The sequence below is a fragment of the Calonectris borealis genome, chromosome 4 (assembly GCF_964195595.1).
Source record: "Calonectris borealis chromosome 4, bCalBor7.hap1.2, whole genome shotgun sequence".
NCBI lineage: Eukaryota > Metazoa > Chordata > Aves > Procellariiformes > Procellariidae > Calonectris > Calonectris borealis.
Genome location: NC_134315.1, coordinates 34,175,315 through 34,203,207, shown reverse-complemented (window position 1 = coordinate 34,203,207; position 27,893 = coordinate 34,175,315). Strand labels below are relative to the sequence as shown.

General features: G+C 37.5%; 1 protein-coding gene across 1 annotated transcript in view; it reads right to left on the bottom strand.

The window, feature by feature from the left end:
• Positions 1–1,229: 1,229 nt before the first annotated feature.
• Positions 1,230–27,893, bottom strand: part of ZDHHC2 (zDHHC palmitoyltransferase 2) — a 37,451-nt gene continuing 10,787 nt past the window's right edge. The window contains exons 2-13 of the mRNA XM_075149166.1: positions 27,851–27,877; positions 24,516–24,610; positions 20,920–21,040; positions 19,908–19,977; positions 18,261–18,293; positions 13,435–13,555; positions 12,567–12,699; positions 9,973–10,099; positions 9,707–9,799; positions 8,264–8,373; positions 7,733–7,810; positions 1,230–4,810 (exon numbers count right to left, since the gene is read on the bottom strand). Coding sequence (XP_075005267.1) covers positions 7,770–7,810; positions 8,264–8,373; positions 9,707–9,799; positions 9,973–10,099; positions 12,567–12,699; positions 13,435–13,555; positions 18,261–18,293; positions 19,908–19,977; positions 20,920–21,040; positions 24,516–24,610; positions 27,851–27,877 — 971 coding nt within the window. The 3' untranslated portion in view covers positions 1,230–4,810; positions 7,733–7,769. The remainder of the gene's footprint in view (positions 4,811–7,732; positions 7,811–8,263; positions 8,374–9,706; positions 9,800–9,972; positions 10,100–12,566; positions 12,700–13,434; positions 13,556–18,260; positions 18,294–19,907; positions 19,978–20,919; positions 21,041–24,515; positions 24,611–27,850; positions 27,878–27,893) is intronic.

The following is a 27,893-nucleotide window of genomic DNA, read 5'->3' as shown; positions in this document are numbered from 1 at the left end:
ATGTGATCATTGCCCCAAATACTGGAAACTACACAGTCAGACTTCAGGATGACCGAGTTACTGTATTTCAGTGATGGGTGCCATTGGGAAAACTTGGAGAAATGAAGGAATTACCAATCTAGAATAAACCGTGGGAGGGAAAGGGACAAAGAGGGTGTAGATCGTGATAGTACGTTTCATATGAAAGACTTTTCAATCTGGACTTCTAGGGAAGGGAAGGGGACGAGAGAGGGAAGAATGATGACCAAGAATTTAAAAAGGGAACAACTGAAAAACTGCACAGGGAAAGTAGGCAAGGTTTTCCTTTGGTTATGTCAGATGCCACTTGCTCAAAATTTCACCCCAGAAGGCTGCTGCTTTTCCTGTCCTCTCACCAGGCCGCTGATGAACAAGTGATAGCTGCAAGTGAAGTGGCAACAAAGATACCCCACCACCCATACAGCATAGCAGCATGTTCTTTTTTTAATCTTCTTGTTTTGGATGAGAATGATTGTATTTGTTCAATACAAATATTTATGGAAGCATTTTAAATAAAAAGCGGAAAAAGCTCGGAGCATATACTGCAGGTTATGTCTGAACTGGAACAGGTGAAAGCTGCTTTCATCTTTACACAACTGTTCCTGCATTTCTAGAGGCCCCTGGGTAGACAGTCTCGTTCCTCTCTGGATCTACCGCTTTCCTAGGGGAGACTGTTAGCAAAGTGCAAAGAGTGGAAAGTCAGGCAGATCAGAAGAATCGGGCACGGGAGGGACTGGAGAGCCCTCATGAAGCAAAGCTGCTGTGGGTGGCACCGCCAGGGAGTATTTCCTGTTCTCGTGGCTCCTCAGTTCTATCAAGTAAGGAAGGTTTAAGAGCCCTCTCTTTTTTAGGACAAAATTCCACCTTTTTGACCTTCAACAGTATATCAAAAAGAGTGCAGCTGTATGCAGCTGTATGAAGACATACTCTGCAGAGTATGAAGACATAGAGGGTTTCACCCCTGAAAGACCAAAATGGATTTTGTTCCTTCTGATCCTGTTTCACAGTGTAGGTGCTTTGTGGGGTGCTGTGGATCTAGCAATTAAACTGGGGAGGGAAAACTGACCTGAAAAAGTCAAGATCCCTTGTGAAGGGGGCCATTTACAGCAACCATGTCGTTAATGAAGCCATAGTAGTGATAATGGCTGTTCTGCTGTTCAGGTACGCTGTCAGTAAAACCGAAGGTAGTGTGTCAGTGACTACTCTGTACATGACTTGCTGAACATGAAGCATTTATTTATGTGAGCATACATTAACAAGTGGCAAAGTTATATGCTAAATTTATGTAGAAACATGTTTCCCCCCTGCATCCATCACACCAGTCAACTGAACCAGGGCAAATGGGGCATTAACAACAGCTACAGCGTACCATGCACTAAACCAAACTTGCTTCCTGCAACCAACCACGTTGAAGTCTTGCCTGAAGACCCAGATTTTAAGTACACAAACAGTTAAAAATAATGACCAGTGTTTCATTACTTGCCCACAGCTGCAGGTTACTAAAGAGCTTTCAATCTGCAACTTAAACTGGACAGTGTTTTTTCTCTCAAGTTAAAGAATTAAAGTGCATAGCAGCAGCTGTGTCTAATTGTTCAGTGGGAGTAGCTCACCAACATTGAGGTGTTCCATTTTCTTAATAAAAATAGTTCTCTGTGAAGACTTTGAGCACTCCATCACCAGTACAACTGATACAGAGTATGTGGGGAACAATTCTGGTGCAGACACATATTGGATTTGTTCTAACCTACAAATTAAGGAAACTTGTTACATACACGTGGGGGGGTTATGATTCATATGACTGTTTACATGTATACAAAATAAATTGAACTCTGTTGTCATTAGGAACTCAGGCCCATCTGAGGAGTCTGTAGAACTCATCCAACTTCCATTGAAGCTTGAAATGCAGTCATACCGCTAGACAAATATCAGGGCTGTTATTCTTTTAGCAAAAAAGTAGATTAGTAACTGTACAGTAGGTAAAAAGCAGTCTTTAAAAAAAAATACACAAATTACACAAAAGGCTGTAGTAAAGTGCCTAGCAAGAATACAAAGAACAGGAGAATCAGTGTAAGTAAGTGGACAAACAATATTGCATCCTTGCTCCCCTTACCTCTTCACAAATTCTCCCGCGTGCATTGTAACAGCATAAATGCTCAATGACACTATATCAAAAAGCCCATTTTCACTTTGCTATATAAAGTATTAGAGAGCTTAAAGCCAAGAATATAGTCGTATCAGAAATTATACTTTGCAGCGTCATTAGCTCACTTTCGTCCATACTTCATAGAGCGAGCACTGCCAGGAACCCACAAAAGCGTGCTGACAAGCGCTCTTCACGGAGGCACAGCTCATACCCATCCCGAGAGCAGGTGTGGCTACAGCCCTCTGGCTCAGACCTGCTCAGTACTTACCTCTGAGCTACCCTCACTTCTCTTTCCCCTTCTCCTCCCTTCATCAGCACGTTTCCCCGCCTCCATCAGTTTTCTGCTAGAGGGACCGCCTCTGGCTACATCAAAGCTGCAGATTATTTAGGGCTATTGTGCTTTCTAAGTGTGACTTCTGAGACATGGAGAAGTCAGGCGTTTCTCGATCCCTTATCCCTGCCTTTTCTCTACATTGATGCCCAGCCTTACTGAGAGCTCTGAGAGCCCTGGACACAGTCAGGGAGGCTGACATCTGTAGTAGAGAGAGATCCATTTCCATTATGTGTTTTGCTGGGGAAGAAATCTGTACTTTGTCTTTACAGAAAAATATGGAGCAAGTTACACTGAAGCTGAATTTCAACTTTTTACTCAGTATTTTCAAATGCATGCTCCATGACAAACCACCCTGTGACTGTGTAAAAAACAAGACTATACAGAGAGACAACTTGAAGTGTTAAAAAATATATTTTCCCTCTCCCCCTTATCCCTTGACAAGTTAGCCTTTAAACAAACACTAATAGAGGTAAGCTGACAGAACAACACTGAATAAATAGCTGCAAAAAACTTTTGGTTGCTAGATGTCTGCAGGCATCATGTAAACTGTATGCTACCTTCATGCTAGTTTAAAAAAAGGTGTTCTACATCAAGGGATCCGTACTCTGGCACTTCTGGCAATAAACAGATGTCTTCAGGCTGGTAAAATTTTTGAGATGAAAAAAAAAAAGAGGTAAAATAAATACATTTTTCCTCACTAGGAAAAAAAAGCCACATTTGTGCTCCAACAGCTATCACTTAAGTTGTAAACCCAGGAAAGACAAATTTTGAAGTTACCTGCCTGTAGAAGAGTTAGTGGTAAGATTTTTGCTTTCAGAAATCTGTCACTCAGTCCTGCTGCCAGTTTTCTAAAAAAAACAACTGGCATCTTTACACTGTGAACCACCTGCTAAGTGACTCAGGTTTGATAACAGAAGTACTTTTCTGCTTCAACTGAACTGAGCTTAGTCTGAGAGGTTTTAACTTTTTTTTTTGGACTAGTCTTTTTATCTAGCTACCTAGAAAGCATAACTAAGTTCCTCCTAAAGTTGTTTTCAGAATAACAATTTGCATTTAAATGTAAACACCGATACCATAAATGTAGTGTATACAAAAGGCACAAGACAATTAGATTTGTGTTGCTGAAACTTCCTTGACTTTGAAAGTTGATAACGCATCTTTTATTATCTGGCCGGTAAACTCTGATCCTAAGAAAGCTGCTGGCTCCTAACTTAATTGAAGGGGTTTCCTACATGCGACAGCTTGGCTTTTTGGTATTGCAATCAAATGTCTGTTGTCCTGTAATGCAAATATAACAAGCTATAACAGTAAGTCTCCTTGATTGTACATGATATTCGTTAAGTTATGCAGTAAGAAAGGCAATGTCTTAAAGAACAAGTGAAAAAAGAAATCTGAAACAACTATTGATTAATAAGAAACTCGGATTTTGAAAGACCGTGGCCCTCAGGAGCACAGGTTGGTGAAAAGCCTTTTGGATCAAAGTTAAATGCCAAAATTCGTTTCCTGAAGGGGATAACGGGTCCAAATGGGACAATGAAATCCCCATTTCATAACATTGTCCTGTGCAGCTCCCATCAAAATCCCCAGCTGGCCAGCTTCATTTATCTATTAGCCATCTGAATGCAGCTTTTTATTGCTCCACTTACCAGTGACCCACTGTAGGATTCAATTTCCCCCTCTGCAACTTTTCAAACTATTGGTAGTGCAGATTTGAGGGAAAACGGAGCTTTTGTAATAATGTTTTCCAAAAATAGTCAGACATTTCACTTGGGTCCCTTTATCTTCAAAAATTGCTTATCAAGCACTCAAAAGAAAATACAGTCCACCAAGCCACTAAATTATTCGTAATCAACACTGGCTGTTCTACCAATTTGTAAAGCCAGTAGTGCAAAAATTTGATTTTAAAGAGAACTACTTACAGCAATTTGAATTAACGGGTGAATTTTCAAAACCAAGGCAAGAACATGGACAGATATGTAAGGAGGTCACATTTTTCCTGTGCTGAATATCAAAGTAAAACCAGCCATTGAATTTTTACAATAGTAAACTCAGACTCCTTTTTTTTTTTTTCATTTCCTAATACTCAGAATCATCCTTTGCCATTCAAACCCAGTAATTTTAAGTTGAAACATTCTTTATATGGTTCAGAAGTAGTATGTTTGGTTTCATGTTTCAAGCAGTGACATGGAGACAGCTGATCATCTGTCAGTTTGTTTTCTGAGCACATCCACACAAGGAGCAGACAGGAGCAGCTGGTCAATAGGGCTGATATTTGGAAGAATGCATCTTCCTTCCAACGACAGCTTTTTCTTGAACTGGAACAGAACATTAATCACAAAATACATTAATAGAATTGAAGAATACTTAAAAATTAAGTTATTGCAACAGGTCTCATCAACTGAAAGGGGAAAGGGGGAAAGTGAACAATAGCTGAATGAAAATCCCACCCTGAAGAGGAACACCGTAAGGCTGTTCACCGTTACGTTATTAATCCACTTCAGGATGACAGTTATTAAAAACTGACTACATCGCTTTATAAACTGGTGGCCTGCTTGCTATGTGAGCTATTTTTAGAGTACTTCCAGGTACTAACATCATTAAAAAACAATTCTCTATTACATTAATGTAAACCACATCTGGCACTCTCAGTAATTAGTCCTCTGATTACCTATAAAGGATTACAGGATACAGGATATTGAACATAACCTTAGTTGGGACAGAAATTCAAATTACTAACACATTGGCAGGGGCTGTGGGCTGTATTTTTCATGTCAAAGATTAAATTAGTTCGTTTTGTTGTTGTGACTTTAATGTGAATCATTAAAGTATTCTATTCACTCCCTAGGAACAAATAAACTCAAATACTGACTATAAAGTAATGAAGTTAAATGCAAAGTAGCTAAAAAAAAAAAAAGTAAGCGTTTTAATATAAGGGCTCTTATTCCAGCAACTGTATGTCAGCTATATATATATACACAGAGAGTAACCTAGCTTTTCTGTTACATCTCCAGAAAGTCTTTTAAGTGCCACATAGAAATATCTCAGACAGAGCTAAGGGTACAATCAAACTGGCACTTAAGCTCATGCCAGAGAAATTATCAGTGCTTAGCTACTGCCCTTTTGCATGCATCGGTCTGAGGCAAAACTGATTTCCAGGAATCTCTTTACGTGGCTTTACACTCACTCGTTGGAACACAACCTCTTGTGAAGCTGGTCTGTCTTTAAAAAAATGCCTTTCTAAATGGATGCTCACAAAAAGAAAAAAAAAAAAAACAACAAACCCCCCCAAACACCTCCCCCCCCGCCAAAACCCCAGGAGTGCAGTAATCAGACTACAAACACAAATCTAATTGTTACTTTCCCTGACTGGACTAAAAGAAAAAAACACTAAAAAAGAGCATGAGATGTTTATCAAGCTAAACAGCTTGGAAAAAACCTTTCTTACACACTTTCAGCATCTTGAGAACAATCACAGACCATGTTTGACATTCAGAATAAAGTGAATGACAAAGTTTCAATAAAATGTACACATGGTTCAAAGAAAGATTGAAGTTTAAAAGTTATTACTTAAGTAAATAAAGTGTTAGGACCTTTGAAAGTGGAACTCCAACCCGACAAAACTAGTTGCAATTAATGATATTTCTGTAACATAATAAAAAAATCTGTTTCTTTAAAGCCTGTCTCCCGTGCTTTATTCTTGAGCAGTGATGACATGTAAAGGACATGAAACTAACTGAAGTTGAGTAATTTATTCTTTTTTGGAAGCTGTTGTTTTGTTGAAACAACTGATGGATCAAACAGGGCAGAAGCATGTCATTTTACATTTTGAATGAAGGGTTAGAAGTGGGAGTTTAGATTCTATTAAAAACACCCTACACAGAGCAGTCAAAACTGCAGACACCAGCTGAGTTTCATTTGCTCGTCTCTTTAACTCTGTTCATTTGACACCCACATTTTCAACACTTTAACACTTCACACCATCATCAAGTTTGTAGATGTACCTATATCTGGAACCATCTGTGTCTTCATTCACCACTAAACACAAAACCAGAAGGTAAGGGTCAAGTGTTTTTTAGTTTCTCTGATGAATCCAACTGAACTTTTGGGACCTTTTCGGTACAAGCTACAGGCCACCTGTTGGTATCTGCACACCCACCATTTTTATAATCTGCCTCGATGGGTCTAGTAACAATCACTGCAGTTCTCTGATGGCTTTCCATGCCTTCCACTTTCTCCAGGAGTGACCGAGAACAACCTGACAGCCGTGACAGCATGTCCAGGAGTCATGTCGCACACAAATGAAGGACATCCACTTGAGACACTTTTTCAGGATGACTTTTTCAGGTGCTTCCAATAGCAGAGATCGAAATGACCTTGCTGGAACAACTCCTCCAATGTTGTTGGAAAATGGTAAATTATTTGGTATGCTGAAATTCTTAGGGCTGGAGTAAAATTTTTTATCCAGCTTTAAGAATGAAATAGTTGATTTCCACATGCTTTGGTGCAGTTAGAAATCTTCAAATACTAAAGTGAGTATGATGATCAATTGTGTTCATTCCTCCCAACCCCAATTACTAAGGTCTCCTCCTCTTATGTACATAACAGAATTTACCAGCTGCTTCTCAAACCTGCCTTCTGAGAAGTCTATGTTGCAAGAATATCAATGCAAGAAATCAAAAAAAATCTCAGCTGTTTTTGACAATAGGTGACTAAATGCTCAGGAAGTCATATGGACACCTTTTGTCTTCAGCAGGCAGCACTTTTTTGTTATTAAATAAGATGCAGCTCAGTACCTGGCATAGAAGAACAAGCCGCTAATAGCTTACATATTAGAATAAATCTTTTTTCCTTCATCAGCTGATAGACCCTTAGCTGCTTTAGCAGACCAAGCTATGATCTGTGTGTTCAGTGTTAAGAACTAAGTTCATTTTCAAACTTAGTTTTACAAATATTTGCTGGACAGCTGGAATAGTCACAATTTCATTATCCTTCTAAAGAAAGGGAATAATAATAATATTTTGGAATACTGCCTAAAACAATGGGTATAAAGGTTAATTTTGCAAACATGACACATCAAGAAATAGGCGGTTTAGTTTAAAACTATGAATTCCTGATTAAAAAATTAAACTGAAGAAAAGAAAACAGATAGGAATTGCTTTAATAATTTTCTTTTGTGCATTCTTCAAGTGGTAAGAAATTATGGAATAACATATTAAGTACAGAGAACATTAACATACCTTTCCTTATATATTCAGATGTTTCTTTTAAGGGAAATTAGGTTTCATTTTCCATGGTTAATGCAGGATTGCTCATACCTTTAAAGACAAAAAATGGTATTTCCACAGGAAATGGTCTCGTGTCTATTTCAGCAAATAATACAACCTTTAATTAACAACCCATCTTAATGTCATTCCGCTATTATCAAGTCTATTCCTGTCCTGTGTCCATTACTCGGCTTTTCACTAGTTGCAACAAGGTGTCATCATATTCTGGTATAAGCAATTTGTCACCAAAAGAATTATCAGGTTCAGCCTAAAAGATAATTAGCACCTACTGGTATTAGTGTTCTCAGTGTCTCTTGGTCAGGTTTAACCAGGAAGGGCACAGCAGCTTGATACATGGAACTTCCTACAAACATGCATTTGAAATAAGCTTCATGAATTTTGGTTCAGGAATACAAACCAAGTGACCTTGGTCATTTTTACACTGTGTCCTCCAAAAATGGTTTATTACAAAATGAATCATTGCAGCATAAATCAATTCCTTACCAACTTTGCCCTTATCAGCCTTTGCACTAGTTTCTGACCAAGATGGTGTATCCGTAAGAAGGTGGCTCTGGGAATCGCGCAACGACTTTGCAGGAAACAGGTGGTTCTCACTGTAATGCCAACAAAAAGAACATTAGTCAACTGCAGTAATTTTTCATTATCTTACCACACGTTACAGTTTGTCGAACGCGGTATTTTCCTTACCTTACCTTGCTGCTTTTCCGATGGATCACTACACTTTTATCATTACATACGTTACATTGTAGTTGTCATAGATGCAAGCGCAATCTAAAAATCAATTCCCTAGCACAGAACAGGGAAACATTCTGATTTTTTCTTTGACAGCTGTTATATATTAATACATGTACTTCAGTTCCAAATGCACCCTATCCATATTCTCTCCCACTACAACAAACCTGACATCACAAATAGTGGAGAGAACATCTCCCAAATTTCTTGCCTAATATAAGCTATGGATCACTGGGGTTAAGATTTAAAATGTCAATAAACAGCTAGCTGAAATGTAATGTATTTCTTTTATGAATAAAATATTGTCAATACGATTCCATTATAATTTCTTAAGTCACATATTCAAGTTTACTATACTTATCACACTCTTCATTACATAAATGTTGCAAAAAAGTTACAATATGAAATACTAAGCTATTCTCTTTATTTAGGTTAAGGAGCATCTGCATACTTATCACACTTTAAAGATGTCATGTCTGTGAAGGATAAGAATTAAGAAAGTATGTCCTATTATCAGCAGAAACAAAATATGTGCATTTAATATGCAGCTTCCTGTGCTTTGGCGCAAGTGCCGAGACCTGGGATTCCCTTACGCGCAGCACCTTTCACCAGCTATGAAGAGGCAGGCCTCCCCCAAAAGCCTGGCAAGGTAATGCATCCGCATCGCAGGCAGACCGACTAACCATAGAACCATAGAATCATTAAGGTTGGAAAAGACCTCTAAGATCATCGAGTCCAACCGTCAGCCCAACACCACCTACACCCACTACACCATGTCCCCAAGCGCCTCATCTACACGTCTTTTAAATACTTCCAGGGATGGTGACTGAACCCCTTCCCTGGGCAGCCTGTTCCAAGGCCTGTTCCTAACCGTTTCGTATGTAGGCAGAACAGAATGTTGCTGATACTGAATGTTAGGCAGGTGTGGAAAATTCAGGTCCTGGGATGCCACTGAACTGAGACAAAGGACATCGGGGGGGGAAAAACCTTACCTTATTTCCATAAATTTAAATATAAGTCTGAGGATTAGGTGAATTACAACTTAGCAGTTTAAAATCTGACCTGTACTTACTAACAGGATACTCTTCATTTGCTTACCACTTTTAAGTATCTTATACAGGGTTCTATTTATATGTACACAGGAAAAAAACAGAATATCAACTATTTGAAACGGAGTAACAAAAAGCAGATTACTTTTTGGATGTTGAATTAAGACCACCAGGTGTGGAAGCTTGCTCAGGATCCTGATTAACAAGGCAAGTTGGGAAGGAGCAACCATCCCCTAGACTGAAAAATTCAGAATTAGTGTCATCCGTACAAAAAAAAAAAACACTTCCAAGAACTGTTTTTTCTAAAGTGAGTATTACTGTATCTTATTTCAAAAAACTAACCACCCCCCCAAACCCTGTGGATCCTGATTATTCAACAGTTTCAAATGAAGCATTAAAAACTGAGCATACCTTGAAAACACAGGCAGCAACCAGTATTTCTTCTCATCACCAAACACCTGCCTTAGGTTTTTGCTGAAGCCCAAGCTAAAGCCATTCTTGTCTGTTCTATGACGAAATATGGGAGCTCTGAATACCTCTTAAAAGAAAAAAATTAATTAGATCTCTTTGCAGGATCGCACGTTTAAGTTTCACACCGGTATTTAGGCAATTGCACTGATGATACCATCATCCAAGAGGAAAGGCTGTACTGCTCAAAGGACCGAGCAAGCTAGTCCACTCATGAAAGCCAAAGCCAGTGCCACACAGTCACTGTGCGAGCAGAGGAAGTCCTATGGCTGAGGAAGGGTGGAAATCTCCTCCACCTTCCTCTCTAATCAAGGCAAGGAAGAGTGAGGAACTCACCTTTTAAGAAGGCATGATACGTTATATGAAGATTTCAGCATGTGACTATACCACAGTGAGTGTTCAAGAAAGAAAAACCTAAACAAAGGGTTTACTACAGAGAGAGTAATGGAAAAGAAGAAAAGCTTAACCTACTTTAATAGTAAGACCAGCTTTTCGCACCCTGGGGTATGAAAATATTGTGTGTTTTTACAGCTGCATAAAGCAAGCACTTTACTTGTAGACCCAGATTATTCCCCATGGATGTCCAACCTAAATTTCCGGAGAAGAGAGCTAAATATAACTTCAAGTGTTGCAAAGTGCCTGAAGCAGAAAACTCATTCACTTTCCACCAAGTGACTGATGGCCATTTAATTCCCTTAACTGGCTACATATAGTAGGCAAACCATGTCCTGATGACCTGACAGTACAGCTCACACGAACCATGCAGAGATCGTCCTTGTGCAGTAAATCCTTAGCTATTAACTGTTGGAAATGACCTTTAACATGTAGTATGCATTAGTTACAAGGTGTTTTAAAGAAGAGGGAAGGGAAAATAGAGATACCCTTTTAGACGCCCATGTTAGGCTAGGAAAACAGCTCCCAGGATGATTTAAGCACAACCACACTTAAAGCTGTCACGGCTTCATTACTAAACTATTGCATGTTCAGGGTTTCACATATCAAGCAATTTCCCAAAGTAAAATGGGGAGAAGAGACAAACTGATCTTTTTGAGTAGCTTAAGTGTACAGAAAGCACGGTATATTACCTGCATGGAAGTCACTTTGTTTTAAAACCATGAAATGTTGAATTAGAAGTGTACTGCATTATGGTTACCTTTGAACAAATTTTTTTTTTGCACTAAAATAAGAACAGTTTATAAACAGAGTACTTAATTATTTCTGTTCATTTAAGCATTATTGATAAAACTTTTCTCCACTTGTAACTAGATTGAACAATTTTTTTCCGATACTAACTTCTAAGTAGATGATTTTTCAGAATACTGAAGAAACCCACAAACCCTAGAGAAATCTTGAAGTAAACAAGCTTTCTTCCAATGATATATATTCAAAGTTTTCCATTATCTACATATTAGTGAAACCCAAGAGAACTGGAAAAAACAGATCAATTAATTGGCTTACTCTAATTCAGCTTATATCAACAGAAAAGCATTTAGAGATTTTGAAACTTTAATGAATATAATGCAAATTGGTATTATTACAGTTCAGGATATAGTATAGAAAGAACAGGCCTCAAATCTTCTGCGCCTCCTTTTTTTTTTTTTTTTTAAGATTTGTAACCAGACAAACATGCATCCAAGTGGTGGAAAATCCTGGTTTAGCACTGATATTCAATGCAGTTATATATACACTCCCAGAGTAGAGGCACAGGCCACCTTCTTTGAGGTTTTTAAAATTAACTCATAACACAGAGTCCTTTCTATGCATCTATGATTATGTGGTAGACAGGACTCACAACTGCGAAACCGCCTTTCAGATCTCCGTGTGCATTTACTACTAAATATAGAAGCACTGCCTTAAAGTCTGTTCTTCTGTATCAGATCATTCTCTGACATGGGCTCTTTGTGCTCATTCACGCTGATCAAAACTAACAACACTAGGGCCACAATCAGCCTGCCTTCCAGATTTTTATTTTTCTCTCCTTACCTCCAGTACAGGCAAAGTTTTGGAATTAATAACTGTGCCTTTCAGAGCTTTTAAACAAAATGGTAGCTGAATTGAACAGAGGAACTTTGGTTCTGCAGGGCGCAAGGGTGGGAAGGAAGCGCTGGAGCCACTGCCCTGACTGAGACACCACACCAGGGGACGCTGACCTGGGGGCTGCGAATGCCAAACAAGAAGCACTTGTGGGAGCATGCATTAGTGCCTCTAACATTTATTACAAAGTGATCTCTTTTTTTTTTTTTTTTTTTTTTAGTTTATTCAGTTTCTGTTAACAAGCTGTGGATGGGAGGAATTAGGAGGAAGAGGGTAAGTTCATTAATAGCTTGGCCCCTTGGGGTAAGAGGAAAAGAGTCAGAATTTCCAGGGAGCAGCAGAACTGGGGAATCAGTACTGGACATTGCCAGACCCAGGCACTTCTAACCAGCATCCAAGGAACCTGCAGAGGATTGCCCACTTTTTCCATTACCCCCATATATATAATATACATCTATTATTTATTTTTTGCTGTTAAACACAGAAGCATTAAATCTACTTACCTAGTGTAGACTTATTCTTGCTGACAAGCCAACAGTGATACCCAAAGAGAGAAGACAGACTGACAGAAAACATAGCTGCAGCAAAGAATAAAAACATGATGTGGAACTTGGCTTGAGTATCAGGAAGGCCATTCTAAAAATAAAAAAAAATTATGCCATTACAATTGGGGAAATAGCTGTTTAATTTGATTATTAATAATCCTCTATTCAGCCAAATCAAATGCAGTGCAGTCACAAACGTACCAGACAACAAGAGTCTGCATAAACGAATTATACACCTTCTACGTACAGATGTCCACGCAATTAGGTTGCTGACACCATCTACGTTGAAGAAATGGGCCCTTTTTTGAGAAAGTATAAATACTGACAACAAGAATCTGAAATTTGGATCTGAACTTTAAAGTGTCTTTTAGTGAATAATAATTTATCTTTACAAAAATCGTCTTGTTTAATTAGCCTTTTCAGAATACTTATATTATAGCATAAATATTGCAAATCTAAGAAGGTAATATCATAAGTTGTGAGCCCAGATAATCATAATTAAAATACTAGAAAATATCTCTGAAGCTTTTCCATAGCATAGCATTAAAGGAAGTTAACAAAACCTATCTATAATATAAATTCCCTTGTAAAATGTTTTATAAATAATTGCATACTTATTCTACACAGCTTCAAAATAATGAAGAAATAAGTGAAATTTCATAAACTATGATAAACAGAAAAAAATAGAGGGCTATGATTATTAGATAAACTTTTGTATCTCAATTAGGAGATACTGGATTACAATGTAATGCCTCCGAAACTTAAGACTGCTCTCACAGTGGTAACTTCACACACTTAAACACAGTATGTAGAGTAGGGTACTTACTGTCCAAAACTTGATAAAATACTGTAAATCCGTTGCAGCAATGAAAAGGCAATACAGTAGCGAGTAAGCCAAGAAGAGAAGAAAAAATTTGTAATTGGAGAATCCTACACAGTTGTTCACCCTGATAACAAAAAAAGTAAAAGTAAAAATGGAATGTAATGAAAGTTATTTTCTTTGCTTTCATCCAATATAAAATTAAACTTATTTACTCTAAAAAAGTTACTATCAGCATGTAAACCAAGTATTGCTTCCTATCTCTGGTGCCTCAAGCTACTGAAATATATTTAGCTTCAACTCCCAAGTTAGTGTCGCAATTCGAACCAAAGCCAAAAACAAACCACCACCACCACCAAAAACCCAAACAACTTTGCCAGGTAGTACCACTTTCAACAGCTTACTGAAATTGAATTTTCACTTATGGTATGAAATCTGTTCCCAGCACATCTGATGTAAATGTGACTGCAGTTACAGTTACTTTTTTAGTTTGTAAGTAAGTTTAAGTATCCTTGTTTCACCCTTAGGCACATAACAACTGGGACAGTTACAAGCCAACAATTTGAATCTCGACTGAATTTTGTGAGAATAAAAGCAGTCTCATTTAATCCACATCCTCCTTCATTAATCATATTATGTACTGTAACTTCTTAGTAAGATTCTCAAACTTAAGAGTATTCATAGGAGATTCCTAAAAATATTTACATTTGTATAAAATAATGAGGGAAATACTACTGTTGAAATGTTCCATATCAGTGACAACATGACAGCAGGTAAAAGAGATTAGGAACATTTAAATACACAGGAAATATTAAAATAAATCTCATTTTATCGTTTTTACTTATGGGCTTCAAGTTCACCTGTTTCCTATTTTTAAAGGATTTATATATGATAATGAGGAACTAGTATACATTATCATCAAAGAGACACGATAAGGGTACATTTAGTACCATAGGAGCTTCCCATTAGAGGCAATATATTAAGTATTATTAGAATTTTAGAGCTCTATTAAACATGTAATGATATTACATATACCAAATGAAAAATATTGGAGTGCTGCCCACGGAGAGTTTATTGGTAAACAGCTTCCTCTTTCTTTTATCTGGTTGCATCAAGAAGCTAACCAAAGTTATTATTGCACCACTAACCTTGGCATAACTCTCCATATCAGTTAAAAAAAAAAATTGCATATACCTTCTTCAACTAATTGCTATTGCTGTCAGAAAGATCAGCTAATTAAGAGAAGAAAAGCACTTGTATGTTGAAAAATAATTCTCAAAAAACAAGAAGTCGTGGCAAGTCTCAACGTTAGCTTCTAGCAGTGCAGGACAAGGTATTGCAACTATTCTCTTCTTTAGGGAGACAGTGATGGTAATGGCAGGACACATGGTAATTAGAATAGGGTAGAATCTTAAAATACCAAATAAACTTTCACTATACACTACTGTTACCCATCCTCAGGGTGGTTAGGAGGTTCCTTTGTTTTGTTACTTGTTTTGTTTTTACAAAACATGCCACCTTGGCTAAACATTAAACTTAGCATCGCCATTTAAACATGCAGCAATAGCTAAGCATCTGTATTAACTACAGTTAAGAAGGACGCACAACAGATTGTTCTAATTGAAAATAACGGGAAGATATGTTTCTAAGCTCATCACAATTATTATTTGAAAGTAAATTTACAGTTCTCCACAGTGAAGTGTTCTTTTTCATTAAATATGTCAAAGTAAGCAATGTCATGACAAAACAGATTCAAGGTTTCTATGATAACCCTGTTTTCCTTTCATCATAAAGTTGTTACTTTATAACACTATTTAGTGTGAGAAAAGAAATACCAAGTGAAATGTTATTCCCCAAAGATGAAATTTCTTGAATCAAAGACAGATTTCTTTCTCATCGTTCTTTTGCACTACTGCATATGATACACACATTAAAATAAACTTTCATCAAGTATTCCGCTCCCTTCAATTTTAACAAAGCCCCAGACTGAGGAGTTCTTACTGAAAGAGAATAGTTCATCAGAAGACTGAAGAGAAAGAATGGTGGTTAGATTTGAAGCATAATATTTTTGAGGAAGACTAAAATGGATAAATGTACCGACAACTGGCTAAATAATGGTGTACTACTGCAGTGAAACATTCATACAGAAGAACGGTCCAGGTTAACAATTTGGATTACAGATAATATTTAAAACACTTAATTTTGAAGTGCAAGAATAAGAGATATGCTTTCTGTCTCAAGAATTAGTTTACTGAAAATGCCAGGCAATGAAATAACTTACAAAGCACTGAAGGCAATGCAACTCAGTTAATAAAAAGCATCACAGAATTAAGGAGATGCTAAATTCTTTTCGGATGACTCAAAAGACAAAGGAGAGATGTTTCAAGTGATTCCTAAGGTGTTCCTAATCTATCTCATTAGTATTAGAGTTGTTATATACCAATTATATTTTTGGTGATGCCTCAAGCCATTGCATTCCTGCCTGCAGCTCCATCTACACTAGCATAGAAATCACAAATGCTTTTATTTCTGCATCACTTAAACCTTTTAGAGTAGTTAAGAGGGCAGTCAGCATTAAATATTTCCATTTATCACAGCACTTCCATTAACGCAGGAGTGATAGCCAAAATAAAGCCTCCCAAAAAGCAGAAGACAGCTGACCTGGTGCTAGGACATGACTACCATCTTACTACCTCTGCCTTCCAAATGCTTCATCTTACTTTCCCTAGGTTATTTTTACCTGCCCTCTCTCCAGCAATCCTTCTCCTAGCAGAGTATTAAAATAGTAATTTCCATACTGTTTCCCTGCTCTCCCTAAACATCACATAGGTTCTTTCCCCCTTCTTTCCCACCAAACTTGCTCCCGCCAAAAAATCTCAACACGAAAAGCAAAACAGGACCTAATGATGTTTTCAGGGGGGCTAAACCCCACCCATTACACTGATTTGCACCTTTACTTTTGTTGGCAAAATAGCCATATGATATTTCCCAGAGAACCCTTGAACACGGGTCTTTAAAGGAAACTGATCAGCATCTGTGCAATATTTCAAAACTCTCTTGTCACTTCCACATAGTTATTTTTTTCAGGGTGAGCAAGGAACTGTGGACATCCACTCAAATTAGGCAAAATAAAGCAAGACAATACCTCTTTTTCTAGTGCATTTCTGTTACTTGGAGTACAAAAGGAACAATTCTCCATCAAGAAGCATTACACATCTTTCAAGTACCTTCTCCATTTCTATTTTTTCTTTTTGCACCCATTGCTTATTAGATTAAAACCAATGTAAATACTCTCTCAAATTGGGTATGTTTACATTGTTTGGATGTGAAGAGTCTGCAAACAGGTAAAATAAGCCAATGCTACTGAGAGGAAAAGTGAATTTATTTTTCTAGAAGTCTATGCTCTAGTGAAATACACTTAACTGCCCCTTTACACAACACTTAAGTGCTCAGTTTATGATTTGTTATTTGATGCAATGGATTTTTATTGTGAAATTGAAGTTTACATGAAGGACATTTTCATGTACTATCCTAAGGCAGGACAACTCAAAAAATCCCAAACAGACCATAAAGCTTATGAGAAGTGTGTATAATACTGAATAATAACAGTAATACTGAGACTTTTCACTGATATTTTGTCAGGAATAGCCTGACAGCTATTTTTCTTGTAGCTGTCTACAAGACAGCTATAAGAAGGCTGAAAAAAGGAAACAGCCTTTTTTCTTACAAGAAATTTGTTCCACATTCAACAGTTTTATCTGTTTGTGTTTTGTTTGTTTGTTTAAGAAACACACTACTAAGACTAAGCATCATCAAGTTTCACATGCCGATATCCCTCCAGCAAAAAAATATGTAGGAAATAACTCTACCCTGTATTGTTAAATATTTCTTTCAATTGTATCTACCATGCAGCTGCAAAATAAGGGGAGATTCTTAAATCATATTGCATTATGTCAGAGGCTGTAGTCAGGACCAAGACAAACAGGAGGAGCCCAGCACCCTTTCCTCCCCCAGGACAGAGTCTCCTCTGCCCAGGAGTTTGATTTGAGAAGGTCAAACCAGCTGCTTAGAATCATCTACCATTCGGTTTGTCCAACACAGGAGATTCTTCTTTTCTGATTGGCTTCACGTGGTGAAGACCTGCCATCTACCACTCAATCCTCTTGGACCTTACTAAACAATTATCTTTAATTATTTCCATGAGTTACCTGCCAAACTGACATAAAATTAATCCTGTCTACCCACTGGTTCCACGGGCTGCTGAGAAAAGACAGGGAAACAAAACCATTGTGCAGGCCGACACAGCAGCAAAAGGAGGGAGAGTGAGAGGGAGAGGGGAGAACAAATGAAAGAAAACAAAGAACCCATAAAACTAACAGAGCTAACTTGCTCTTTCCAGCAAGCCCACTCAAGCTGTCCTGGGAGGTTCGTAAGGGGAACAGCCCTTCCCTTTGGTTTTTAACCTAGGGTAGTATTTCATCATTCAATGCAACTAAGCCACAGTAATACTCAAACTCAGAGTCCATGAAGAAAAGATGCAATTCTTAAAAGAAGTTTTCTTACTGACCAGAAGTCTACCTCATCCTAACTGTAAAAACAAGGGAGTTACCTAACTCAGAGGTCTAAGAAAAATGATACGTGAACGTCTTTCCACATCTCACAACTAGGAAAAGAGGACATACAGTAAATAACTCCAACGGTCCTGCAAGACCAGTAACTTCACATAAGCATCTAACTCTAGGAATAGCGAAGCATCACCTTCATAACAGGCCCCTCAAGAGTTTATTTTACCAAATCACAAAGTAGGAAAAGAAAGCCAATAGTACACTCACCAAGGGCAATGATGATCCATTTTCAAAATGCATCTTAAGAAAACCGAACAGAATTCCAAGCATCGCAAAAGGCAAAAGAAAAACAAAAGTCAGAAGCACAGTTACATGTCAAATTTAAATTATTCCCATACAGATTAAGAATTACCCATATGTACTATTGGTTACCTAATCTATTTAACAAAGATGTCTATTTAAATTCATGTAATACAGTTTACCTACAAGTAAACTGCAGGTAACCCAAACCCAAAACACTTGTTCTGTCAAGAACTTAATGATTTAAGAAAATGCAACCTATAACTTCAGCTTTAGGATTTGGTCCTCATTCTGAATAGTTTTTTCAACTATTGTTTATTCTCTGACAGATCCTTAGAAACTGGGCTAATTCAATTATTATATACTTAGTGATACAATTAAATATATTTCCAAGTACATGACTTGCTTTTTTATATATATATATCTTATAAAAATATATACAGATGCACACGAGGTTTTAAAGTACTTACCTTGTATGAAAAATCCCAAACATTTTTGCTATTAATTACTCTCCATTAATAAAACATGCACAGGAAAATCAGATAGAACTGAAGCAAGTGGCTTTTGACAAGGCAAGGACAAAACTAAGGTATTCTGCAAAATGTATTAACTATGGGCATTCTGCAAATTTCACTCACATTTCATAGGATAACACAGGTCACCCTTTTTCTCCGCCCTGCTCAGACACAAGAATGTTCCTACCTTACCTCGCAACCACCATCCCATACAACACAACCAAGATCCTCTTTCTGCCTCAGCTCAGTTACTCTCCCAGTGCCTCTGCTGTTTTGCTGGACAAAATGGAAAGTCTTCTCTGCCTCACAATCATGTTGGAAGGTTTGATCTATTATCAGCTGAAGAGTATTTGGAACAGCCTTAAAGCTAAGAATAAATCAACCTTTGAGGAAGCCCCGTCTCTTAAGGTTAGAAATTTAAACCACTGGGGGCAAGAGTGGAGAAACACACAGACATCCAAGCTAACTGGAAAAAGGTCAGAGAGACGAACAGCCGAAAAGAAAGATTAAATTAGAAAGCACTTTAAATTAGAAAGACTTCTGGGGAATACGTAGGTGAACTTCCTTTTATGTTAGACAAACAAAAACTTTATTTTACGACTTCACTTAGAAATGGGTGATGCTTGGTTGTTTCTTTCTTTAAATAAAAATAACCTGCAAGTTATCCAATAAAAAATAGGATATTAAGTTTATTACCTCGGATAAGATGTAAGTGACATCATGATTAGATTGAGATGGGTAGTGATCTTTATTCAGATTCTAACAAAAGAAGCAAATTTTTGTTTATCAGCTATTTTTGGTTACATTTGTAAGGAAATTTCTTTATTAATATTCATAATTTTTAACCATTACGTAAAGAATGTATAAGACCATGTAATCCATGTTGGCATCAAGAAAGCCAACAAATGAATTAGAGTAAGTTACAGACTTCCTTAGAAATAAGTAAATAAAAACTAAATCTGAAAAAAAAATCTAAGGGGCGGGAAATTATCTGCCAAAACATTAAACCTGAAAAATCTACGCATAAAAAATAAAGGCTTCTGTGTCAAGAAAAAAATCCATGAATTCAGAAAACCACTTATTTAAAATATTTTCTTACTTGTCGCATACAGAACAGTGATGGCAACGATCTGGTTTTACAAGACGGCATCTGTCACAGTATCTGATTGCTAAAGAAAAAAGGTCCAAGATTAGATCTCAATGTACAGTTACACATTTTGATTCCTGAAGTCTGTGCAAAAATAAATACTAGCAGCTCAGCCCAGCAGAACCCCCAGGAAAGCATTTCAGCATGATCAGAAGTAGCTGCAAATATTTAAGCATTCTTTAAGTATTTGCAATGCCGAATCTAGCAGAGTGAACCCAAAAAGCTCAGTTTTTGCAATCTCTGCGAATCATGTTAATCAGGGTTTTCTCTTCCAAACCCCTCAGCTCTGCAAAACTACTCAACGAACCAACAAAACCCACAAAACCCTCACTAGACTGGAAAACCTTTAAAGACTGTTCAACAATATAGCTACTTTAAGCTATTATTCTAACAGCTTTAATTTACTATATGAGATTATCTCTTGAATTTGCTTAGCTAGCCAGCATTCACAAACTTACGGTATCAGTAGGTTAAGATCAACCCTCAGTTTGGAAGAACTTTTGTTCTTGCAACTGAACAATCAGCAAGTAAAACAGTAACAGTTTCTTACTGTGATCTACCTAGCTATACTTGACACGCAGATAGTCATTAATTTATTAATTTTTTATTTTTTTAACCTATGAAAGAAGAAATCTATGCAGTTAAAGACTCCTACAGCCTCTTCTGCAGTTTGTTAGTATTACAAGCTATTTGTTAATGTCAGTTTGCAAACATTTAGCAAGGCATTGTCAATCCACTCTAAAATCCTAAATCGTACACAGCAATTTACTTTCCAACAATCTTTCCACTGAATAAATATAGCTGCATAAAGCTACACCAACGTTAAGTTCTTGGGTCACTTTGTTATTTTATGAAGTATGAAAAGCAGTTCTTCCCTACAATGCAAACCCCTGAAAATTTTTTTCATTAGTTAAGTAGTACATCAAGACACCTGCCTTCCACGGTCTCCTGAACACCTATTTACCTCCAGACATTGTCCGTGTATAGATAGGAAGATCCTTGGCTGCCCGTCTTAAGACTTCTTGCTGGGACTCACCTCTAGGCTCCCTCTCTAAGGACTCCTTGTCTGAATATGATAGATGAAACTGGAAAAATTTTTAAAATCAAAGATATGTTAGCAAATTTCAGGTTAAATAAGTATCTGTAGAGATGTAGAGAGAAATAAATATTCATTATGTAAAGATGGATTAGCAGCACGTACAAGGCAATATAGCAAATAACCCCATGTTCCTAAGACCACTAATTTAGTTTATGGCAATTGAAGAAAAAATTAAAATTATTTCTGATTTGGTATTGATGCAATGCTGAATACTTCCAGAAGTAATAAGCGACACTCTTGAAGAGGAGGATCAAGAGCTTACCACTCCCTTGAAAGGTCAGTTAATTTACTTCTGTAATACAAAATATTAGCTAGTGAATATAAGCAAGGGATATCAGTCTTTAACTGAAAGAAAATACGCTACTAGTAATAGCAGAAAAGATAGCTTTATTTCTCTTCTCGTGTCAGGCATTTTCCCTTTTATTCTTTGCCATTGGAGAGTCGCTCTTCTCTTCATGCAGGTGTTAGGCTGTGTTTTTACTTCAGAGACTGGCTGAGAGAAAGAAGAGATGGGTGGCCCATATGACAGAATAACCACGTCTTAACGTCTTCCTGCATAAAAGGACAACTTCTGTCACTGCCCAAAATGGCAATGACAAACATCGTTCTAGTAAGAGCCAAGAGGGTGAAAATTACTGAAAGAGATGCATGGTATACATGACGTAGTCCAAATTTCTTACACTCTAAAGACCTCTGCAACACATCGACAGTCAGCTTTGTCGCTGTAGCTTCTAGAAATGGGCAGATGCCGAAGTCTTTCGTATCACTATCGGAGAAATAGGATACCAGACACCTCTGAAAAGAAGTCCGTATTTGGCAGGAAGCGTGGCTGTCTCTAACCTGTACCAGAAATAGACGCCTTCTGCATAGCATTTATGTCTACAGAAAGGCTAGTCATGATAGTAATATTAAAGTTTTTCCTAAATGGAAGTGATCCTAAATGAAAATGATTCTGTCTGTAAGAAAACAGACAGAAACACATAGTTAGGAACCTCTTCTCACCTCCATCGAGAAGGAACCACTCTACCTCCCTGACAAAGTTCACAATCTTCCAGCAGAGGCTGGAGGTTCACTGTTTAGCATGAGTTTCTCAGGTCACCTTTCATTTTTCCCTAGCAAGAATACACTCTTGCCAAGACCTAAATTGATTTATATTGGAATACATAGGATTTCTCACTGCAGAAACTTGGTTCAGAATACCTTTTTTTTTAATGCTTCCTGTTTGAAGCACATAAGGTTATCGCTCCATCATTTTCTATTGGTTCTCAGAGTAGTCCTAAGCCTACAAAACCTTCCGCCTGGGAAACCATCTCCATGCTGGTACACACAGGTACAGAACGGCACACACTGAAGTGAAGTCTCTCAAAGTCTCTTAAAGAGAAACTGCAGCCAGATGGCTCCTTCGCAACAGATCCTCAACTACAGAAGTTCTCTACCACTGGGAGAAGTTCCTAACTCACAAGCTCTCACGACAGAAAAGGAAGAAAATCGTCTATTCAAAAGCTTTACAAAGTGTATGGGCACAACTGTAATTAGCGTAGCACGGTATTGTTGAGTTTGAAGTGTTTTTCTGGACAATTATTTCCAGTATGGGAGGAGTGGGGATAACACAGTGAACTTCAAACGAAAAATGTCATATTAGCAATATTTTAAATTCCAAGCCACAGTGCCAGAACTTTAGTGCTTTTTATACATGTAAAAATCTGAAATAAACTTAAAAATAAATATACAAGCTGTGTGGTTTGCACCAGCTCCAATATTCATGAAAACAAAACCCAAAAGCTTTATTTGTTTTTCAGTCTTCAAACAAATACTTGCTATAGTTGATAAGTCGGTTCAGTTAAGTTGAAAACACATCTTTTTACATTTGTAGACTTCATTCTAGAAACTGGAAGCCAAGCAGTGACTTAACATTACAAATACACTAATTAAATTTTAAAATACTGCTCTAGTAGATTAGGAAAAAGACATAGAACAACAAAAGGTGTCACTTACTGGCAGCACCATTGTGTAAATTCAAAGAACACAGAAACACCACACACTGCTTTCTATTACCCAACTTCAATACTTTTAATATCCCATTTGAAGTTCTCCGATAGCATTGTACGGTGGCTTTGGAATCCCACTATAATTATTAAGGATTCGTCAAAACGTTTTTAGAGTCTTTTATTGGCACCAGCCCAGTGATTTGAAAACCCTTCTAATTACCACTACAGTCCCCATATATATGCATGTATTTTGCTATGTAATTACCAAATGAAATAGTTTATTAATCTGTTTTCCTCCTCTCTGCCCCAAGCTGTAGTAAAGACTGCAGTGTGAAATTCAAGGAAGATGCCAATTACTTCGAATTATCTACTTGTTTCCACAATTACATATCTTATTAGTGAATGAAAACTACTCAGACAAGAGCGTCCGCACAACAGACAGCAGAAATCACAAGCTATTTATTTTGTGTTGGCATGGTAATTATAGCAGCTAGAGTTATGAGTCCATGATGAAATAAGTGTTGGCTTTGTGGATGCTTCAAACGCCAAAGCAGCCATAGCATGATTCCTCTTGACCTCAGAGGCTGTGTGACGTAGCACCTACCGCGGACTGTGGGGTTTCTGTACAAAGACAGGATGGAAGGGGCCAAAAAGTTGTGCTGGTTGTACCAAGCTGCGTAGGGAGGATTTTCATCAAAGCTATTGACAGTTTTCTTTTTCCTTTTTTTTTTTAAAATGTTAAAAAGAATGTGAAATTGAAATAATAAAAAAACCCAATACTGAACTAAAAGCAATTCCCTTGAGGCTACATCATGTTGAACATGGTTTTGTATCTTAATATTCTCCAAGACAACTGGATCCTTCTTCTTTAACACTTCCGTACTAGCTGGATTTAGGATTTGGGGCATATATTTACCTCAGACCTCTTTTCCACGCAGCTGTTCTACACTAGCTCCCTTCCTTCTTAGCCAGCCATGGCTCCCAAGCATCAGCTTACCTGTTGTGCGCTCACGCCACAACCCCCAAGTTCCTTCATACCAAAACAGATGGGGAAGAAGCTTTAATTTAGAGGACAACAGACAGATGCTGACAGGCAATATAAGTCTTAAACACATGAAAATACATTTTTTGCCCACATAGAAGTATTATATTCCCACGCAAAGATTTAAGCTGCCAGTTCAAATAACTCGTATTTTTCAAGTGGAGAGTTTTTTTCTCCTTAATATCATAAATATAACCTGATTTAAAAAATGTATTAAAAAACCTTTAGAACATAGAGAAGGTGTAATTTTTTTTGTCTTGTTCATAACACTGTTTGCAATCTGATATACTCCTATAAAGAAGCTGTAGCTACCATCTGTATTTTTCTACACCGTGTAAAACTACATGACATCAGAGACTAAGTTATTTGAATACTACAAAATCAAGCATTTGACTAGGCTATTTCAGAAACAAAAGTTAAGTTTATCTTACTTCTTTTGAAGGATTCATTGGTAGCGTAAAGATTGTTTTCCAATATGACCAGATGAACAGCATGAAAAATATGTGGTAAGCAACCAGGCACACAACTAAAATCAAAAAGGAACAGAATTAATACAAACAGACCAATGATATTATAGTACTTACAAATAGATGCTGTACATATCACAGATAGTTACTCTAACATGTAAATACGTAGGCTGTGCAAAAGCTTTGCAACAAAAATATTGCACTGCAACTTTACATGAGACAAATACAGACTGTGTGGGGGAAGTCATGATACAGGCTACATATATTCGTTTCAGGGGAATGGCTAATAGCCTATTAGAGCCCCATAATTATTTAGCAAGCACTCTTCCTTTACGCATTTGTTAAATCCTATTTAACTGATGTGTCTCTGCTTTTTAGCTCTATAAGCCATGTAGGGAGACTGTTAGTCATGCAAAAAAACCCCAGACAAAAACCCAAAAACCCCAAAGCCCCCGAAAAGGAAGTACAGCCACCTAGACGACGACTAGAATGAGGGGAGTCTTTTAGTGGATACGCATACGATACCTGAAGACTTTCTATAACCAGTTAATTTGTTTTGCTAGATTTTCAGGGGGGAGGACAGTAGGGTGGTTTTTAAAAACCTGCAGGTTCTTTCACTACTACACAAATGTTCATTCACTACTTCATATTCTTCACAGCCAGTGATTTATTCTTAGATTTTTTAAATAGATGTCAGTCAACATACTGAGTTGTTTTACCAGAATACAGAAGGTAACGCTAACTTCTTTTAAGAGCCTGCCGTGGGTTGATAGGTGTTCCCATTTAAAAGCTCTCACTGTACTAAGCAATTCACTACAGTAAATAGTAAATCCAAAACTTTTATCCCGATTAACTTGCTCTAATGCACAAGAAAGAGTATTTCCTTGGATTCTTTGTCCTTGGGCAGAGAAGCGGCAAATAAAGGACAGCTAGGACAGCAACAGTGAAAAATATTACTTCCCTGCTGTACAGATGAACTCAGATCATACAGAGCTCAGGGTTATATGGAAGCTACACGGTCAAATATTCTTTATGCATCTTCTATAAATTTGTAAGATCGTCAAAAAACACCATAAAGGGAAACGTGTACTTTCACTACACAATCTGAAGTATTGCCCTCATACGGTTAGCCCATGGTTTTTTATATGTAATGCTATTCTGTGCTAGAGAACATTCCATAACATATGCATGATGGTGTGCATAAATGCAGGAACAGTAGCCCAGCATGTTCTTCTTTTCTGTAGTTTCGCCTCAAAAGTAACGCTGAATAAATGCTTCTGGTGTTGAAGTTTGTTTACCCAAAAAAAGCAGCAACACAGTAAATATTGATTCTTATTCACTAGGCTGTTAAAAAAAATAAACAAAAGCTAACAAAAAGCTAACAAAATCTGAAGAGCAACACTGTACAAAGCTTTTGGGATGATAGGGTGAAAGAGCCATATGGCACGTCTATAAACTGAAAAAAATCTCCTAAGTAAGTGATAGAACTGGACTCCGCTTCAACCACAATATCCCAGATTACACTAAATGACCTTCTTGCTATTGCACAAGCATGTGTCAGGAACAGTCCACATTTTCATCAGAACATTTCTATCAACTCTAAAAAAACCTGATCTACTCTAACAAAATCAGCTTTTTTTTTTTTTTTTAAAACAGCAGTATATTCATGGCATAAAGTGAGGGCAAGGAAGGGCAAGTTACATCAGTTCTGTACACTATGAGTTTACTAACCCGCATCTGTATTTTATTGTTGTGAGAATAACGGTAACTGTGATTGATAACAAAAATTCCTTTTTCATATATTAAAAAAAAGACTACTGGAGGGAGACAAAATTTTAGCCTAAAGACATTACCCCATATTTCCCCTCTAAAGTCTGCACAAGACTTAAGCTCTTCTTGTTTGCTCTTGCACCTCAGCTCTCCAACCTGGCCCAGGTCCTGAGCAGTCACTTCTCCCAGGTCACCTACCCACCAGTTCCCCTGCTCCGCAATGGAGACCCTGGGCTATCCACTGGGTCTGTGGGTGTTGAGAGTCCAACATAAGAACCTCAATTCCCTTGAGACAGAAAAAGAAGAGCTGTCTGCAACTCCCTGGGCAGAAATCCTCCTATTTTACACTTTTTCTGGAAAAAAAACCAACCGAAAAACCCCCACAAAAAAACGCCACCCCAAAACCTAAAACCCCAAAACAAATGGTGTATCCCTTGCTTGAAGGCAACCCATTTACAAATAGCTAGCATAGCTAGAGTTGCCTGGAAATATGCAGCAACCTGTAACAGGGCTGAGCCACATTTGCCCAGTTTTCACTCCTGAAAACACTTAGGGCAGAACTACAGCCAGGGTAAATTTCTCCTGAAGCTCACCAGGAGCTTTGAGCAGCTAAAAATAAAGAAATTTAATGTTTCCCAGTGCATTTTGCTGATAATTCTAATTTGCGTTGTAAGCAATGCCTAACACCATACTGGTCTCCCACACACGCACTACGGAACAGCAAGAAACTGGAATTTCTTCCAAGTTTGCAGGTGCTGAAGTTTGCAGATATGCTTATGCACTCATATGGGGGGGAGAGGGAAAGATCACTGAACTGAAAAGTTTTTCAAGGGAATGTTTCTTGTTGATTGCCAAACACTTTCTCTAAGTGAGGGAGTCTCAAATGACTTAGAAAAATCTGCCGGAATTACAGAAATGTAAAAAGCATATAGCTTGTCTCCTAACCCCTACGCCCTTCCTCCAAAAGCTCCGCAGCCCCACACTTTACACTTCCACGTTGTGCTGTGGTATTAAAATAGCATCTGGAAAAGCAATCTAAACATGCTACAGCCTTGGGGTAGGAATTCTAATGACAGCTAATCAGGCAGTTTTATTAGCTTCTGAAAAGGTTACGTTTCTGAAGGATTCTGTTTCTTCAAAGACACTGGCTGAAATGAAACCGCAGAAAAAATTCACCTCCCATTTAAGTATGTCACACTCTGCACAAACACCTTGCTCATCTTTAGAAGTCCTGGTTTTAAAAGGGCTTTCCTTGTTATGAATAGAAATTTTAAAAAGAGACTATAAGGATTATTTTAGTTAACACTTCAGAAAGCCAGTAAGAAGCGTAAAAAGTTCTAATTTTTCTCATCTCTATTTGGAAAGGCTAAAGCAATATTCAGGAACAGCAGCATAACAAAAGGAGCTGAGGAACACAAAAAAATACACTTATTTAAAACAGATTAGATCTGTATCTCAATTCTATTAGTGAACTACTATACTACCCTGATATATGAATTCCACTTACAAATAGCTAATAAAAATCTTACCTTTTTCTCCAATATTTGTCATTGTCACTGAAAAATGAGAAAA